At 37.4% G+C, this 18,016-nt stretch overlaps 2 protein-coding genes across 2 annotated transcripts in view; both read left to right on the top strand.

Annotated features, from left to right (window-relative positions):
* Positions 1–18,016, top strand: part of LOC127528918 (uncharacterized) — a 469,030-nt gene that overhangs the window by 251,743 nt on the left and 199,271 nt on the right. The gene's annotated exons all lie outside the window — the stretch shown is intronic.
* ubr3 (ubiquitin protein ligase E3 component n-recognin 3) overlaps positions 1–18,016 on the top strand; it is a 279,977-nt gene that overhangs the window by 240,759 nt on the left and 21,202 nt on the right. The window contains 2 exon segments of the mRNA XM_051930608.1: positions 10,687–10,811; positions 15,025–15,132. Coding sequence (XP_051786568.1) covers positions 10,687–10,811; positions 15,025–15,132 — 233 coding nt within the window.

Raw genomic sequence — 18,016 nt, 5'->3', positions numbered from 1 at the left:
CAACTGTCATCTTGAGGCAGCTGTAATATAGAGGACCAAGCCAGTTATCTGGGAGTATTAGACTGGTAAATGTTTACAGCACAGTGTAAGTTGTAAATGAAGTGTGGTGGGTAAGTTCTGAGGGTAATACAGAGTCTCCCATGTAGTATTTATTTTTCCTCCTATCATTTAACTATACTTGTGGTACTGTTGATGCTTGAATATAACTTATAGTTAATTTAATTCTTTAAAAGTGAATTTTAACCATTCCAACTTTTCTGAAATTGAAAATCCGTCTGCAAGGCGCCTGTTACGTCAAGCGGGTTCTTCAATGAGAATTTTTAATGAATGCTGTGCTTTATGCACTTGCTAAATAATGGAAGTAATAACTTTGTCGGTTGACTCCTGACACTATTTAACAAACTCATTTGTGGGAAATGGAAAGCTGAAGATTTTATATAATTGATTATTATCAAACATTAAATTGTGGTGAGGTTGGCCAGCAGACCATTTTTCCTAGTATACACCTGTACCTGACTTTTTATTTTCTCCAACATATCCTTATTAGCCAGCCAGAGTACTAGCGTATATTCTCTTAATGCTTAAGGGCATTCATTCTTAAAACCATTGAATGTGTCACATTATTGCTTTAAATGATACTCTTGTGGGTAATGTAAAATGCTTTGCAGTACTGATTTGTGAAAGGTACTCAGGTAAAACAGTATGATTGAATTCATCTTGGCTAGACAATTGTCACAATAAGAGTAATGGAAGCTTGCAATTAAGACTTTTCCATAAAAATAACACAAAACAAAAAGTCTCACACAAGTAAGGACTTTTTCTGTATGTCTAAAGGCAAGAAGTCAGGATAATTAATGACTGTGCCAGTATGAGTGAGTATGGGTTTGTACAAAATGTGTCCTTGGATATCAAGTTGTAACTTCCACTTTTATTTCCTTCTATCTGCCCACTACCCATGGGATAGGCTCTAGCACCTGCGATGCTGCATTTGACTAAATATATAAAAAAAATGCATTAATTGAATTGATAATGTACAGTCAGTAATTCACTGAAATCTGTAAGATTTGCCCATTTTTTTATTTGACAAGATAAGAATATGATGACAAGATACATTTAGCATCTTCTGTTGAATGATGTGCTAATTCAGATAAAACATAACCTAAATATAAAAAATGTAGATCTGCCATCTACAGAAATTTTCAAATGACACGTCCATCATAGGCTGCATTAATACTGGAGATGACTCCGAGTACAGGAAGGTTGTGGAGGACTTTGTTTTTGTGGTGCAGGGACAACAACTCAACATCAGCAAGACAAAAGAGCTGGTGATGGACTTTAGGCAGGCCAGGGAGCCTCTGAGATGCTTTACCATCCAGGGGAAGGATGTGGAAGTGGTGCAGAGGTACAAGTACCTAGGTGTCCATATAAACAGCAAACTGGACTAGTCTGACCAATGCCAAAGCAGACTGTACTTGCTAAGGATGCTTGAGCCTTATGATTTGTGCAGCAAGCTACTGGAAATGTTCTATCTATCCATAGTAGCCAGTGTGTTGTTCTATCCTGTGGTCTTCTGGGGAATCAACTTGAACTCAAAAGAAGCACAACTGCAGAATAAACATATCAGGAAAATGAACCCTGGACACACTGGAAGCTGTTATAGAATAGAGGATAGTAGAAAAATTGGATGCCATCATGTAAAATCTCCTCCGTCCCCCTTACTAAGAAGCACCTCTGGGGGTCTTTTTTGTCCAGTGCTATCTAGCATTTCAGCGCTTCCTCCTGGGACATTTATTAAGTTTATTTTAACATGACATTTTGAAATATCTGAACAATATACATTTATTAATATATATATATATATATTTTTATTTGCATATTAATTGATTGGCTGCATTATTATTCCTTTGAGTCTGAATCCTTGCTTTTATGTTTCTGCTGCTGTATACATGTGAATTTCCCCTTGGGATTAATAAAGTTTATCTAATATAATTGAATCTAAATAAGTTGCTTTGAATTGTGATGCTACCCTATAAAAAGTCAGTTGTATGACTACTAGACTTAATTCTGGCATTGACCTTGCATGGCAGAGAATTTGTCAGAGACGTAAGCTGTAAAATTATTCATTTCAGAAAGAAGGGTACTAGAAGACTGGTAAATCAGTTATGGAGCCAAAGTACAGTAGCAAAGATCAGAAATTCAAGTGACTTTTGCTGAAAAAAGTGCAGGAGAAATCGCAAAGCAGGTGTCTCAGAGCTAACAAAATCGGTTAACATTCAAACTGAAGTGACTGTTTCATCTCATACAGTAAGATGAACCCTGCACTGAAGTGGAATGCATGGTTGTTGTCTATGGAGGAAGCCACTGCTGAAACTAAAGCATAGGAAGCCCATTTAGCCTTTGCCATGACTTATATTAACAAAGGGGAAGACCTTCAAGAATCTATTCTCTGGTTTGATGAATCAACAATCAATATTTTTGTATCTGATGGTGCCTAAAATGTACTCTAGCATCACAAATGGATGGGTACAGTGAGAAGTGCATCGTTCCCACAGTGAAACACTAAGGGGGTAGAGTTCTTATATAGCGATTGTATGAGTGTTGAAAGTGAGTACTTCATCAATTTTGTCATTTTATACCATAAAATACTACAAAATCTTGAAAGAAAAGGTTCTCTGTTTTCTCTGTACCCTGGGCTATCAGACAATTTTCCAACAGGACAGTGACCTATCCCCCCAAACATTCTTTGAAGGCCACTGCATTCTCAAGGAGGAACAACATTAAAGTTCTTGAGTGACAAAGTACCTTACTCTGACCACCTGTCGGGAATTTTGAAGACACAAACTGCTCAGTCAAGGTGGACATACTAAATACTGGTGTACATAAAGTACTAGTATGATAAAGTAGATCAGCAGAATTCTTTGAGCTTAAAATCGTTAATCACATAAGAGAGGACACCAGTGGCAATTAAAGAGAAGTGCATTTAGGACTGAAGTCAGGAAGCACTTTTTTTTGTAGGTTTTGTTTAAAGAAATTGACATACAATCAAGACTTACTTTAACAACAAAGAAAGTAACATTACATACAATTAGGTCAAATGTAACAAACCTAAAATAAACCCCGACCCATAATAGAAGAGCCAACAACAAGAGCAATTGTTTTATTTAAAAAAAAAAAGAAGGAACAATATTCTTTTCCCTGATAAAGATGCTTAATCTAAAATTTAATGAGGTCTTGCCATATGTTAAAAAAGTTTTATTTATCAGGCTTGAGGACTCAGACAGCATTTCTGTAATATATAAAAACATTTTACAGTCCCTCCCTTTCAAAGATCCAAGAGTACAGTGGGAAAAGGATCTCTCACTCAACATCTCAGAAAAGGAGTAGAAAATAGCAATGCACAGAATTCAGTCGCGCTCCATATACGCAAACCATACAATCCAACTCAAAATTATATATCGAGCACATCTCTCTCATTTAAAAATTGTCCAAAATGTTTCCAGGGCAAGATCCAACCTGCAAACACTGCAATCAAGTTCCAGCCTCACTAGGCCACATGTTTGGGGCCTGCACCAAATTAACATCATTCTGGACCAAAATCTGTAAATGCCTCTCAGATAGCCTTGGTGTCACAATCCCTCCTAATCCACTAACAGCTGTGTTTGGTGGGCTTAAAGTGGAGAAGGACAAACAAACTGCCTTTACTGCACTATTGGCACGTAGACTTATCTTGTTCAACTGGAAGAATCCTAACTCTCCTCTTTTAAGTCAGTGGGTAACTGATGTTATATACTATTTGAAATTGGAAAAAATCAAATTGTCACTTAGAGGATCTGTGCAAAACTTTTTTAAACCTTGCAGGATTTAATCAATAACATTTTAGATTAAGCATTTAAATTGAGGAAAAGGATTTTCTTCCCCCTTTTTTTCCCCCAACACTTAAAGTTTTACTCTGTTGGCGTAGCTCTCTTTCTCATGGGTGGGGGTTGATTTGAAGTTAGTTTTGTCAAGTTTGACTTGCTTGTATAGAATGTTACTTGCTTTTAATAAATTCAATAAAAAAGTTTTGTACAAGTCCTCAAAGTGAGAATTTCATTTTTTCTAATTTCAAATCATATAGGACATCAGTTACCAATGTTTTAATTCCAAACAATTTCTGAAAGGTTAAATACTGTGTAGGTTTGAGAGGGTAGTAAATGATGATTATCATATAGAGGTGCAACATATAAAAGCTTCTCTGTCTTAAAGTGCTTTCTGGATTGGTTACATATACTGAGTAATTGATGGACATTTGGGTTATTAGTATAATGGCAATGTTTGTGATTATTGGGGCACAGAGTAATAGGAATCTGGGACAAACTACCGAGACATGTAGTTGAAGCAGAAGCCTTGACAACGTTTAAGAAGAATCTGAACAAGATTAGGGGGCAGCTTTGCTATTAGTTAAACAAATGAGCCTGATGTACTGAATGGTTTCTTCTCATTTATCAAATTTCTTTTGTTCTTGTGACTGGTTCTCTGCTAGGCCACATTTTATATGAGGTGTGTGCTCTCAGGTTCTGACTATGAAGTGCTTCTGGTTCATTAGAAGTTGCTCCCTCTTTTGTTGCTGCTGGTCTCCATTAAAAAAGGCATGAGAAAACAGCAGGCTTTTAAATTTGTGTTGTGACATTTGCTGAATTTTGCTTACCTGACCTTTCTTCATATTTTTTTTTTTTTTTTTTAAATAATTATTCCTCACTGTCCTTTATGCCTATATATCTGTCCTCTGATCTTGAAAACAGAATTATTGTTGGTTTTGGTGAATGAGTAAATTGGTGTCTGCAGTTAGCTAGCTAGAACTTTTGTGTCTGGTAAATGAAGTTTCATATAAAATTATATAAGTGTCATTTGGCTTGCAGAACTTTAGAATTTCTGCATAGGATATCACCCACATATGCTAAGAAGCCTCATGAAAGTTTAAAATGTCTTTAATAGCATTTTTGCCAGCTTAGCTTTTCAGGCAATTGGTTATCATAATTAGACCATTTCAGCCAGTTTCATTAAATAGATTTGAAAATGTCCAGCCTTTAGTGTAGTCGTCTTACTACGGATTTCTCAGTGATTGAGGATTACTAAGCAATCTAATCAGCAGTAACCTTTTATGTCTTCCAGACAATTATATGTATGAGGAAACCCCATGCAGACCATAACCAGGTGTGGTACGTGAACCCTGGATGTTGGATCTGTGAGGTGGTAGCTTTGCTCCTGTGCTAAAGTTACACTAGTGACTAATGTGAAATAAAAGTGAAATTACTTAAGTGTACAAAGTAAAATCTCTAATCTGCTCTGTGATTTTTTTTTTTTAATCTACAGCCTTTGAATAAGAAGGCTGCATACACAACTACTGTAGACTAAGCTGTGTTTGCATTTTCATTGTTTTCAACTGGTTTATTTCTACCCATATAAGTTTTGTGAAATACAGTAATCCCTCCTCCATCGCGGGGGTTGCGTTCCAGAGCCACCCGCGAAGTAGGAAAATCCGCGAAGTAGAAACCATACGTTTATATGGTTATTTTTAGAATGTCATGCTTGGGTCACAGATTTGCGCAGAAACACAGGAGGTTGTAGAGAGACAGGAACGTTATTCAAACACTGCAAACAAACATTTGTCTCTTTTTCAAAAGTTTAAACTGTGCTCCATGACAAGACAGAGATGACAGTTCTGTTTCACAATTAAAAGAATGCAAACATATCTTCCTTTTCAAAGGAGTGCAAAGCAAGCAGTCAAAAAAAAAATCAATACGGCTTTTAAGTATGCGAAGCACCGCTGGTACAAAGCTGTTGAAGGCGGCAGCTCACACCCCCTCTGTCAGGAGCAGGAAGAGAGAGAGAGAGAGAGAGAGAGAGAGAGAGAGACAGATAAAAAAAATCAATACGTGCCCTTTGAGCTTTTAAGTATGCGAAGCTCCGTGCAGCCTGTCCTTCAGGAAGCAGCTGCACACAGCCCCCCTGCTCACACCCCCCTACGTCAGCGCAAGAGAGAGAGAGAGAGAGAGAAAGTTAGCTGGATAGCTTTTCAGCCATCTGCCAATAGCGTCCCTTGTATGAAATCAACTGGGCAAACCAACTGAGGAAGCATGTACCAGAAATTAAAAGACCTATTGTCCGCAGAAACCCGCGAAGCAGCGAAAAATCCGCGATATATATTTAAATATGCTTACATATAAAATCCGCGATGGAGTGAAGCCGCGAAAGGCGAAGCGCGATATAGCGAGGGATCACTGTACTTATAAATTAATAGTTACTTGCACTGCATATTGTAGCAGTAAGTATATTGTAGTACCTAATGTCAGTTTACTGTAAAAAAGACAGGCATTTGATATTTTGTTTTGCTTGGAGTATGATTGCAATTAAAACATTAGATTTTATGTTGCAAAATAGAAAATTAAAATAGTTCTTTGTGCATGATTAGAATCATGTCTTTAATAGGTGGATATAAAATGCAAGGCTTCTTTTTGATTTAAAAATACTTTTCCTTTGTTACATTGCCTTGCATAGGGCTCTGTCTCCCCAGGTCTGTCTGATTGCCATCAACTTTTCACTGCACACAGTTAACATGCTGTTGTATACGCACTGCCTCATCATAGTATAGTCTCTTTCCCATCACAGAGCATCAATCACCCCCTACGTCAGCTGCCCTCACATTATCCTGTGTCTATTTTCTGTTGTCATGTAAGCTTGAATGAACAGCACAGTTTTATTATGCCTAAGTCCCTAAGGGGAATAAATATCCTGGAAGAGTGCTCTTCATTTTTATTATGCGTATTCCACTTAAGTTTCCAGTGCATTATTTTGATTTTATAATTGGGATCAACACAGGGCAAGAAAAAAGTGGTTCTTAAACTGTTTCTGGTTTTTCTCTTTCTTTTTTATATATCATTATCATATAGTCTTTATATATCATTAATGTGTATATGTCTTTAATCATTAGTCTATACAGTTCATATAAAAGCATTTAATATTTTACAACGGGCTGTATTGTTTATGATCTCTTTTAGCAAAACAGAACAGATTCTAAACTTGAGGCACCCCTTGGACTGTTTAAACTTCACAACATCTTTAAGTACTGACTCAATGCTGTGTCTTCCGGGTATTTTTTGACTCAATATTGACACCCCTTTTTAAACGCCCTGGACATCAGATTTTTCACTTCAAACCATCTTATATTGATTGACCGTCTTAAAATCTCTATATATAATCTTCATTTGGATCTTGATCTTTGTTTGTCCGCGAATTCCACACATGCATAGACCACCTTCCAGTTTAGTACGACGTTGTTACTCACGGATGTCAACAATGTGCCGGAATAACGAAAGGGGTGGTGGACAGTGTTACGCTGGTTAGCTCCTGAGGCCTGGTTAGAAAATGAGATTGCCGAAGATAAAAGGTACGTGCCTACGTAACATATGAATGAAAGACAGTGGGTAAAATGAATGACAACGTACCAGCACGTTCCGGAAATTATTATTGTTACGTTGTAGCCGGCGAGTGCTGCGCATCTCACAGTTGTACCGTGGCTTGCTCACATGTCAGTGAAGTGATCCCTATTTATGCTTTAAAGATCCTGGATACCTATGTGTCCCCCTTTTATAACCATTGCTCCGTGTATATTGCCTTACTCTTTGGATTGCCACAAAGCAACCTGCGAGATTGGAGAAAGGTTGAGAAGAGATCGTGAGAGGAAACGACAGCGTCGTGAAAATGAGACGGACTGTGTACGGAGAGAAGCAGAAATGCTCCTACACCACCACATAATTACTATTCGGACAGTGATCCCGAGTAGGCCGTTCCTATCGAATCAATGTCCAAGGGTTTACTTTTGTAATTTTGTTTCCCTTATAAAAAATCATAATGCTGTGCGACGAAGGGCCCAGTTCACGACTGGCAGCCGCGTTTAAACAGGGAGCCCTTCACAGACAACTTTAACACGCGCAACGTAGTTGGGCGCACATGGCTAGTGTAGTAGTAATGATCCTCCACTTTAGAACAGATGACATCTAGGATATTTGTATGGAATGTAAACAAACAGTACCCTAAATGGAGAGTAAAATCCATTCAAGAGTGGAAAGTAAAATCAATTGAATCTGATAGATTGATAGATAATACTTTATTTATCCTGTGGGAAATTTAACTTAGAAAATAAAATCTTACAAAGACTGTGATGGGAACAGGCCATTCAGCCCAATAAGTGTATCTGTCCTGTTCATCTAGACTTCCAAAATAACATCAAGGACAGATTTGAAGGTCTTTACAGTCTTGCTCTTCACCACAGTACTTGGTAATTTGTTCCATGTGTCTTTATAACTTTCTAACATTTGAGCAATAACTTTTCAGCCATCTCCCTGTGCTCTTGATGTAGTTTTTTTTAAAGAACAGCTGGGGTCCACAGTACTAATTCATTTTCAGAATTTTAAACAATTTAATCATGTTCCTTCCTAATCTCAGCTTGCTTAAACTGAAAAGGCTCAACTCCTTCAGTCTCTCCTCATAGCTCATAAATGCCACTTACTTCCTGAATCCACCTATTTGCTTTCCTCTGGATGTTCTCTAGCACCGCTAGGTATTTTTCTAATAAGGAGAGCAAAACTGAACTGAGTACTACAGGTGAGGCCTCACTAATGCATTATAAAGATTAGGCATACGGTAAATTCCCTTGACACATTCGTGAAACATTGTGATAAATAATAATAATTCTTTACATTTATATAACGCTTTTCTCACTACTCAAATAACATAACATCCTTTTAGCTTTTTTAAACCTTCTGTCCATTGTCTTGATGTAGATGGTGATGAGTCCACTATGACTATCAGGTCCTTCTCATAAGGTGTATTTTTCTAGTTTCAGACCTCCCAATGTGTTTTCAAACATTTCTGCATCCTACATGCAATACTTTATGTACATTAAATTTCATCTGCTACAAATCGGCCCAGGCATGTATGCTATCCAAGTCCCTCTGCAACAATTTAGCTAATTCTACATTACCTGCCTATCCACCTAGTTTGGTAGTGTAGGCAAGCTTTGTCATGTAGTCAGTGTTATTGATTATATACTTGTCCAGCTTGCTTATGTATATTTAAAAGATCAGCAGCCCCAGCAGTAAACTCTTCTGGATATCTCTTTTAACATCACCTAATTCTGAAAAAGCAATCATCTCACCATTACCCTTTGCTTTCTGTATTTAAGCGAAATGTTTACAGAAGCTCAAAAAATACAGAAATATGGTGGATTAAAATGAACCTGAAGCACATGGCAGTGTTCAAAATGTGTAACTGGTGTGTAAAACTGTGACATTTGGAAGATTTTTTTTGGTAATGTTAGGGCACTTTTAATAAAGTCTTAACATCTTAACAAGATGGCATGCAGGTAGCTTTTATGAGTTGTGAACGAACCATGATAATCTAAAGGATTCAAAATGTTCAAAATGTTTACGGGGTGTCCAAATATGTGACATTTAGAAATGGTTTTGCTTTTTGTCTAGATGCTTTAATTCTGAGCTGAAATTATGACATTTAGGATATTCTTATGGTTTATAGACAAACGACCTGCCCTAAATGCTGTGGAAATGTCCATTGCCAGGGCTGTATAGAGTATGGGATCCTCTGTCTGTCTAGTTCAATAATTATGGGAAATGTAGGAAATGTCACAAAGTTGCATAAAAAACAGAATAGTATAATAAAGTAACTAGAATTTTGAAAGAAATTTTGAATGACCTACTGTACATCATGGGAAGACATGACTAATAGAATCCCATCTCGGTACAGTTTACAAGGCAGGATGCACAATGTCAGAAGTTAAAGAAATGTAGATTATTTTCAGACTTGCAACATTGCCCTTACATGTCTGGTTTGTATCATGCATTTCTAATCAATTTTGGAAGCATAGAATGTACCATGCAAAAATATGTTTTATGAGAATTGAGTTCATGGCCAGTGCGGTCATAGTTAGCAAGAATTTTCCATTCGCACTTTAACAATAGCCCAAAATTGCAATGATGCTTGATCAAGTAAGACTAACATTGCAGGCAGCATAGTTCAGTCTGTGTTATCTTTTTAACATGCATTATAATGCCTTAGCGAATTATGCCATTTTCTTGTAAAATGAAAGTGATTTTTTAAGCCCAGTTAAAAAGAAACATTATACATGAAAAAACCCATTTTTGTGCAATAAACCACTTTAGTTTTAAACAAAATCTTGTGGAAAATGTTATCAGAAAAGTCTTGAGTATTCATGTATTTCATAACTGTAAACAGAGAAATTATTTTTCTTAAAGGTGGTAGTGAAATCCAATTAGAGTTCATTATGTTCTCTTATTTTAAAGTGTGTAAGGAAGCATAACCTGTCCTTCTATATGAGGGGATTTTGAAAACTGTTTGTGTAAATTTTGAAAGCGGAGTTGTATCTGTGAAGAGAGTTAAATTATTGTGATGTTTGTTTCTTTAGTCAGACTATATTTTTTGTAATGAAATACAAGAGTGACTGTAATATTGTATTTGTTTCAATGCTGCCTACATTGTTATGTTTCAGAATTATCTTTATTTTTGTTCAGCTTTTGAACATCTGTCCATTCCATGTATGTTCCAGAGTACTGTTCGCGGGCACAAACTTACATTTTGACTGAATTTTTGCTTTGTTTTCCTCTCCAATAGAACATTTCACCTGCATTGTGAAGGTGTTGTACACAGTGCAGTACATCCAAGCCATTGCATCACTTTCTGTAAAATTTAGTGCAGAAGAGAGAATTGCATGGGAGACCTCAGGTGCACTTAAGAAGGTAATTAGACGTCTAAGATTTTAACACCTCATTTTACTGTTTTGTTTTAAATTGACTGTAATGCAAACTGAGCACCCAGTGTTGCAGTTGTTAGAATCAGTTCCTCACAGATCCGGCATACTGGATTTGAGTTCCATGTGTATGTGAAATTTGCACGATCACCCAATATCTGCATAGTTTTTCCTCTAAGTTCTTACTATATGTTTTCTTCCCACATCACAAACACATGCAAGCTAAGCTGATTAGAGATTCTAAATTGGACCCATGTGTATCAGTGGGCCCTATAATCAATAGTTGTCCCATCAGGGGCTGATTCCTGCCTTGCATCGAATGTTTCAGAATAGGCACACTCCCCATCATGATAACAATTTGAGTTAACAGGTTTGAAAATTAAATGTTATATTTGATATGAATAAACAGTTATGGTTATTAGCTGTCATTAGCTTTAATTAAAAATGTATGTGTCACATTTTACTGATTGATTTTTGTTTGTCTATTTTCACAGTTGCTGTCCTCTGGCAGCTTCATACCATTATTAGCATCATGGTTAATATAAATGAGCAAAATACATAGTAATATAACTTTACCTCAGTCTATATGTTATAATGTACCCCTGAGTCAGGATACCGATTTCATTATAGTCAGGCTTCATTTTTGCCATGTCAATATTTGCATAAGGCTTTATTTATGTTGGGTCGCATATTTAATCCTGTAATTTTATTAATTTAGTATCTGATAATCTTTCAAGTTTTTAATTTATTGCAATTTCCTATATGTTACCATTTTTAAGTTCAAGTTTATTATTATGTGTACACAGTATGATGAAGTTCTTGCATATTTCCTCCGAGCAGTGACAATAATACGATACCAACAAAGACATGCAAAAACAAAAAAGTATACATAGCATGCAGTATATACACTAAGGTGCCAAAACATTATGATCACCTCCCTGATATGCTGTTCCGAATCTGTATGTCACCAAAACAGCTCTGATTCACCAAGGCATGGACTGTACAAGACCTCTGAATGTGCTCTGTGGTATTAGGCACCAAGATGTTAGCATCAGATTCTCTAACACCTGTAAGTTGCAAGGCAGAGCTGCCACAGATCAGATTAGTTGTTCCGACTCATCCACAGATGCTCAGTTGGATTCAAACCTGAGGAATCTGAAGTCTAGAGCAACACCCTGAACTCTTCATCATGTTACTCAAACCATTCCAGAACAATTTCTTCAGAGTAGCAGAGCACATTATCCTGTTGAAAGATGCCATTTCCATTGGGGAATACTATTGCCATGAAGCAGTGTGCCGGGTCTGCAGGAATGTTTAGGTAGGCACTGCACATCCAATGAATTCCAGGACCTAGGGTTTTCTCAGCAGAATGTTGTCTAAAGCACAAAAGTCCCTCCACCAGTGTATTGTCTTCCCGCAGTGCACACTTGTGCTGTCTCTTCCCCAGGTAAACAACACAGATGTACATGCAAAAGAAAATGTGATTTGATGTACCAGGCGATATTCTTCCATTGATCCAGGGTCCAATGCTAGTGATCATGTGCCAATTGTAGGCATTTTAGAAGTTAGCATGGGCACTCTGACTGGCCTGCGGTTACTCCCCCCCATATGAAGCAGAGTTCTATGCGCTATGTCTATAATGACACATTACTCCCAGAACCATCATTAAAGTCATCTGCAATTTGAGCCACAGTAGCCCTTCTGTTGGTTTGCACCAGATGAGTTAGCCTTTGTTGACCCCTCACGTCGATGAATCTTCACTGCCCAACACCCCGTCAATGGTCATGTTTTTTACTTCTTTGGACAACTATAGGGATTTATGCCTCACAGCTAACCCTGATTGCACCACAAGCCTTGCCATTTCAGAATAGCTCCGACACAGTTGTCTGGCCATAATGATTTTGGCTCTTACCCAATTCACTGAGGTCTTTAAGCCTTGCCAATCTTGTGCATTTAACACTTCAACTAAAAGTACCTCATGTCATCTTACTATCTAATATATCTCTGACCTTCACGTGTGCTGTTGTCACTAGATAGTCCATGTCATTCACTTCATAGAGGGGTGGTCATAATGTTTTGTCTCATTTGTATCAGTATAGATTTGGTAATATTTGTCCATATAAGCTTACAGTGCTTTTTGTATTACAGTATTTGCTCTCATGATTGGCTGTCATTGACAGCCTGTGAATAAAAACTGTCCCTGAACCTACTGGTCTCAGTGTCAGTACTCCTATACTTGTTGCCAGGAGGACAGAGTGAGAAAAGTGGCAAGGCAGCATAACAGAGGTCTGTTTGCCTTTTTAAGGCAGTGTGTATTATGTATGTCCTGAAAAGAAGGCAGCTGGGTGCCAGTCATATTCTATGTTGTCTTCACCAGCCTCAGCAGGGCTTTACGATCTTGAATCGAGCAGGTGCCATTCTAGTATGTGATGCAGCCAGTGGGCTCCACTGTGCACCTGTAGAAATTGGTGAGAACACAAAACTACTATATACATATTGCCTTAACAAGCTAAATGTTATGCTACTGAAAATTCTTGTAAAGATTCAGAAAAATGCCTTTTAGGCATAAAGCACCACAAGCTGCTGTTTTTAGACACCTACAATTACATGTAATTATACAGACACTTTTGCTTTTCAGTTTTTTTTTTTTATAATTTAGTGTTGGTGTCTGCTGAGCATCACAATCCTAACAGCTTTATAGCTCAGTTAATTAATCTGTTTCTTATGAAAAAATACAGCTCTAAAATATAAAATTACACTTCATGTATAGCCTTTGACAGCAGTTGTTATTGCTTGTGAATATTCTGACTATTCTCTTTTGCAGTTAACTCAATTTAATAATAAGAGCGTATTACCTTGAATTCCACTGTATTGTATTATTGGGTTTTTCAGACATTGTCAGAAATGCTTTGTCATACAAAATGTGAAAGCATGGCAGGGAAAAAAAATAAGGTTTTTAATGAGGATTTCTTGAGAGCAGCACTATGTTAACAAGATTTTATTATAAGTAAGGAATGTATGAAATGTACAGTTTCACTACTCTAATTATATTGCTGTATACATGGTATGACAGAGAAATTTGTATTATTGAGTTAAAAAAAATAAACAAAACCTGAAAATGTCAGCAGAAAAGAACAGATTCTTATTGCTATTTTAAAAGAAGAGAAATTCAGCAACAGTAAAAGTGTCAGCTATAAATCTATGACAGAAAAGGCTGAGACAGATAAGGGCCTTGCCAGTATATATTCTTTTACCGTCAGTTTGATAAATGTTGGCTGCTTTACCCCACATAAAATATTAGTAGAACCAGAAGGATTTTATCTGAACATGTTTATTCAGTAATGCTTCAGGTTTTATCTGCAGTCAAATATTTTACTGTAAAAGAAGTATTAACAGCACATGTCTGTGGTGACTATATTATCATATGAAGGCATGCAGTATATATATATATATATATATATATATATATATATATATATATATATATATATAGTATGTGAAACCCCAGGAAGGATTATTTCCAATATCTTTCTGATATCCTGTAATGCAAGGGGAAATTGTTATGTTGTATAATTGTAATGGAAATAAAATGTAAAACTTACTTTTTCTGCCTTTTGCCACATAATGCCAGGATCCTCACGATCACTGAATTGGATTAAGCAGACTTCAGAAAGAATGAGTGTATCTTTCATATAAGTCATGAATTTCTTGATGCATCTTGTGTATTCTATCAAGCTTGTATTCTCTAGAGACAGCACAGACATAAAACTGAGACTCTGAATATTTCCATTCCATGGTCATCTCCTTTTGAAAGTCATGAAGTTCTGAAACCAAATAATTCTTGATCCTGAAGTAATGTTTCAGTTTTCATTCCTACAGAGTTGTTAAACAGTTTCCCCAGCACCTGATGTGAAAACAGTTATGTAAAATTAAGATTTTGTTTTCTTTGCACAAAGTCTTACATGAAAACAATTCTTAGCTGAGAATGGTAGCAAGTCATATTGGTGAAAGTTGTCAAATGTTAGTACGAATAAAATGTGAGGGGAAAAATAAAATGGAGGATGCCTTTCAAATATTTGACCTATTAAAGGAAAAGTCACTTTACATGCTGTCATGCAACAAATTAACCAGGATCATAAAAAATAAACTTTATTTGTGGATGATAGTAAGTTAACATACAATATATGTTGTCTTATCCATAGCTTGCTAGCAATTCTGAAAGATCCTGGGAAGTGCTGCTGAGCCATGTGATCAGCGAGCTGTGGAAATGCAAATGTTTTTATGAAGTGGCAAATAATGAAACATCAGTGGTAAGCAAGAGTTTTTTTTTTGTTTTTTTATTTATGGTTGTAACTAAATAGTCAAACATACGTTCATAAATGTCACTTGTCAAAGAAAGACTTAATATGCATTAATCACAATAAACATTTGTAACACCAGAGGTAAAACAGAAACACAGACAGGAGCTGGGCACACATATTTCAGAATAATACTGGTGTATTATTTCTAAATTCTGAAAATAAACACTTTGTAGCATTTCATGCAAACAATTTTATTCCCACTTTTTAGATAATGTACCACTTTTCTGGATTATGGAGGGCATATTTAGATTCAATTTCTAGGCGCAGCAAAGGAGCGGAGGGGGTCTTGTTCGATGACCTCTGAATCTTGTCTCTGCTATTTGCGGATGACGTGGTTCTGTTGGCTTCATTGGATAGTTATCTCCAGCTCTCACTGGAGCGGTTCGCAGCCGAGTGTGAAGCGGTGGGGATGAGAGTCAGCACCTCTAAATCTGAGGCCATGGTTCTCAGCCAGAAAAGGGTAGAATGCTCACTCCGGGTTGGGAACACATTACTACCTCAAGTGGAGGAGTTCAAGTATCTCGGGGTCTTGTTCACGAGTGAGGGAAGAATGGAGAGGGAGGTTGACAGACGGATCGGTGCATCACCCACAGTAATGCGGGCTCTGCAACGGTCCATCGTGGTGAAGAGAGAGCTGAGCCAAAAGGCAAGGCTGTCGATTTACCAGTCGATCTATGTTTCTACTCTCACCTATGGCCACAAGCTTTGGGTAGTGAGCAAGATCGCGGATACAAGCGGCCAAAATGAGTTTTCTCCGCAGGGTGGCTGGACTTTCCCTTAGAGATAGGGTGAGGAGTTCAGTTATCCGGGAGAGACTCGAGTAGAGTCGCTGCTCCTGCGCATTGAGAGGAGTCAGTTGAGGTGGTTCGGGCATCTGGTTAGGATGCCCCCCTGGGGGGGGGTGTTCCGGGCATGTCCCACTGGGAGAAGGCCACAGGGCAGACCCAGGACACGCTGGAGGGATTACATCTCCCGGCTGGCCTTGGAACGCCTTCGGGGTCCTCCCAGAGGAGCTGGAGGAGGTGGCCGGAGATAGGGAGGTCTGGGCTTCCCTGCTTAGGCTGCTGCCCCCGCGACCTGACCTCGGATAAGAAGTGGATAATGGATGGATGGATATTTAGATTCTTCCAGTTAGGCAAAATCAGTTGGTGTACTTTAGTATAGAAAATGATTCAGTTTATTGAATATGAGTTAACCTCATCCAATGTTACCTTGTCCTAAAAGAAATAAAAATAATTGTAAATCCAACACTATCTGATAAATAAACAAATATCTTCCCCTAAATTGGTCTTGATTTAGGACATACCCAAAACAAATGGCCTAGCAAAGCCGGTGCTAAATGGCATTGTCCACAATTAGGATCCAGTTCCTTATGCATTTTGGATAATTTAAATCTTGAAACCTTTTATATTATGTGTAGTTTTTAGTATAATTACAGGATGTGTTGTACAGATTGATGAAGAATGTATATTATGGATAATTTAATTCTACTTCTTTCCTGAGATATTAAAATTGAGGCACCTTTCCCAGTGGGGCGCTGTGCAACATTAATTGAAGTTTAGTGATATTTTTCCTCATTACTAGTTGATATACTGTATACTCCAGTATGAATAGTGATGTAACATTACAGAAGTTAGGCAGATTTGTTTTAACAAAGTCAAAAACTTTTAAATAGGAAAAAGGTGTATTGAGGGAATTCCATATTTAAGATAAAGTACTGGTACTTCTCAGATTGTTCCCTTTGAAAGGGCTGCACAAATCAAAGACAACAATATGGCTGAGGTTAGTTACCTCAGATGAAATAACTTAGTACAGGCAAGAGGCTGGCTATTGTTACCACTAAAAGGGCTACACAATTCTAACAAACAAAGCTATTAGGTTCTCCTACCAGGTTACCCATATCTTATGCCTTTCCTGGTCACTATCTTTGAAAAAGCTAAACAAATAACAAGTCACTCACACAAGCATACTGGGACAAATGATATCAATTATCAAGGCAAGTTCCAATGAGGCCATATTGAAAATTTAATTTAATTATTACTAATGTTTATTTGCAGAGAATCCAGGCATTAAATGCTAGAAGTCAAAAGTAGAAAAAAATATACAATCTAAACAATTCAAAGCAAAGTCCATAAAAGCAAGCTTTGCTGCCTTGTAACCAGGAGAAATAGATGCTGGTATTATTTCAAGAGCTCAGTCTTCTTAATCTAACTAAGGCGATCCTGAAAGTATGCACCTTAATGCCGCACCTCTGTTGGGGTGAATTTTAGGGTGTACTGCACTTTTGTCCTCGTATAGCATGTTTTTTTGGTGTGTCTTAAGAACTGCTTATGCTGTATCTGCCTATCATACCAGTGCTGCATTCTCGTATTAAAAGCTGCATGTCATCCCTCCATTTCATCTGCCTCTCTCAGATGAGCCATTGACTTTCATCACAATAAAGAGGCTCTATGTCTAGTCACTGTTCAAGGATAAGATGTAGAAGTGATGCACTCCTACAAATACTTGGGGGTCCACATCAGTGACAGGTTGCACTAGTTGAAAATGCAACAGTGGTTTATGGACCAGTACCATCTATGGACTGATTTATCCACTATGCCCTACAGTATCAGGAGATTGATAAATACTTACATGTCATCTGAACAAAAGGCTGTGATAAGTAGATGGTTTACTCTGACTTTTCCAACACTGCTCAGCATACTGGTTCATTTCAGTGGCTATTATCTCCACCAGACTATCTTTGACTAATTGATACACTTTGTCATCACTATCAGTCAATTAAAGCAATGATTCAGTTCCAGTTTGTTCTAAAATTGGATTTACAGCTTTTTTG

This window comes from Erpetoichthys calabaricus, chromosome 8, assembly GCF_900747795.2.
Source record: "Erpetoichthys calabaricus chromosome 8, fErpCal1.3, whole genome shotgun sequence".
Classification (NCBI taxonomy): domain Eukaryota; kingdom Metazoa; phylum Chordata; class Cladistia; order Polypteriformes; family Polypteridae; genus Erpetoichthys; species Erpetoichthys calabaricus.
Note: the sequence above shows the minus strand (reverse complement) of the source record. Positions and strands in the feature narration are given on the sequence as shown.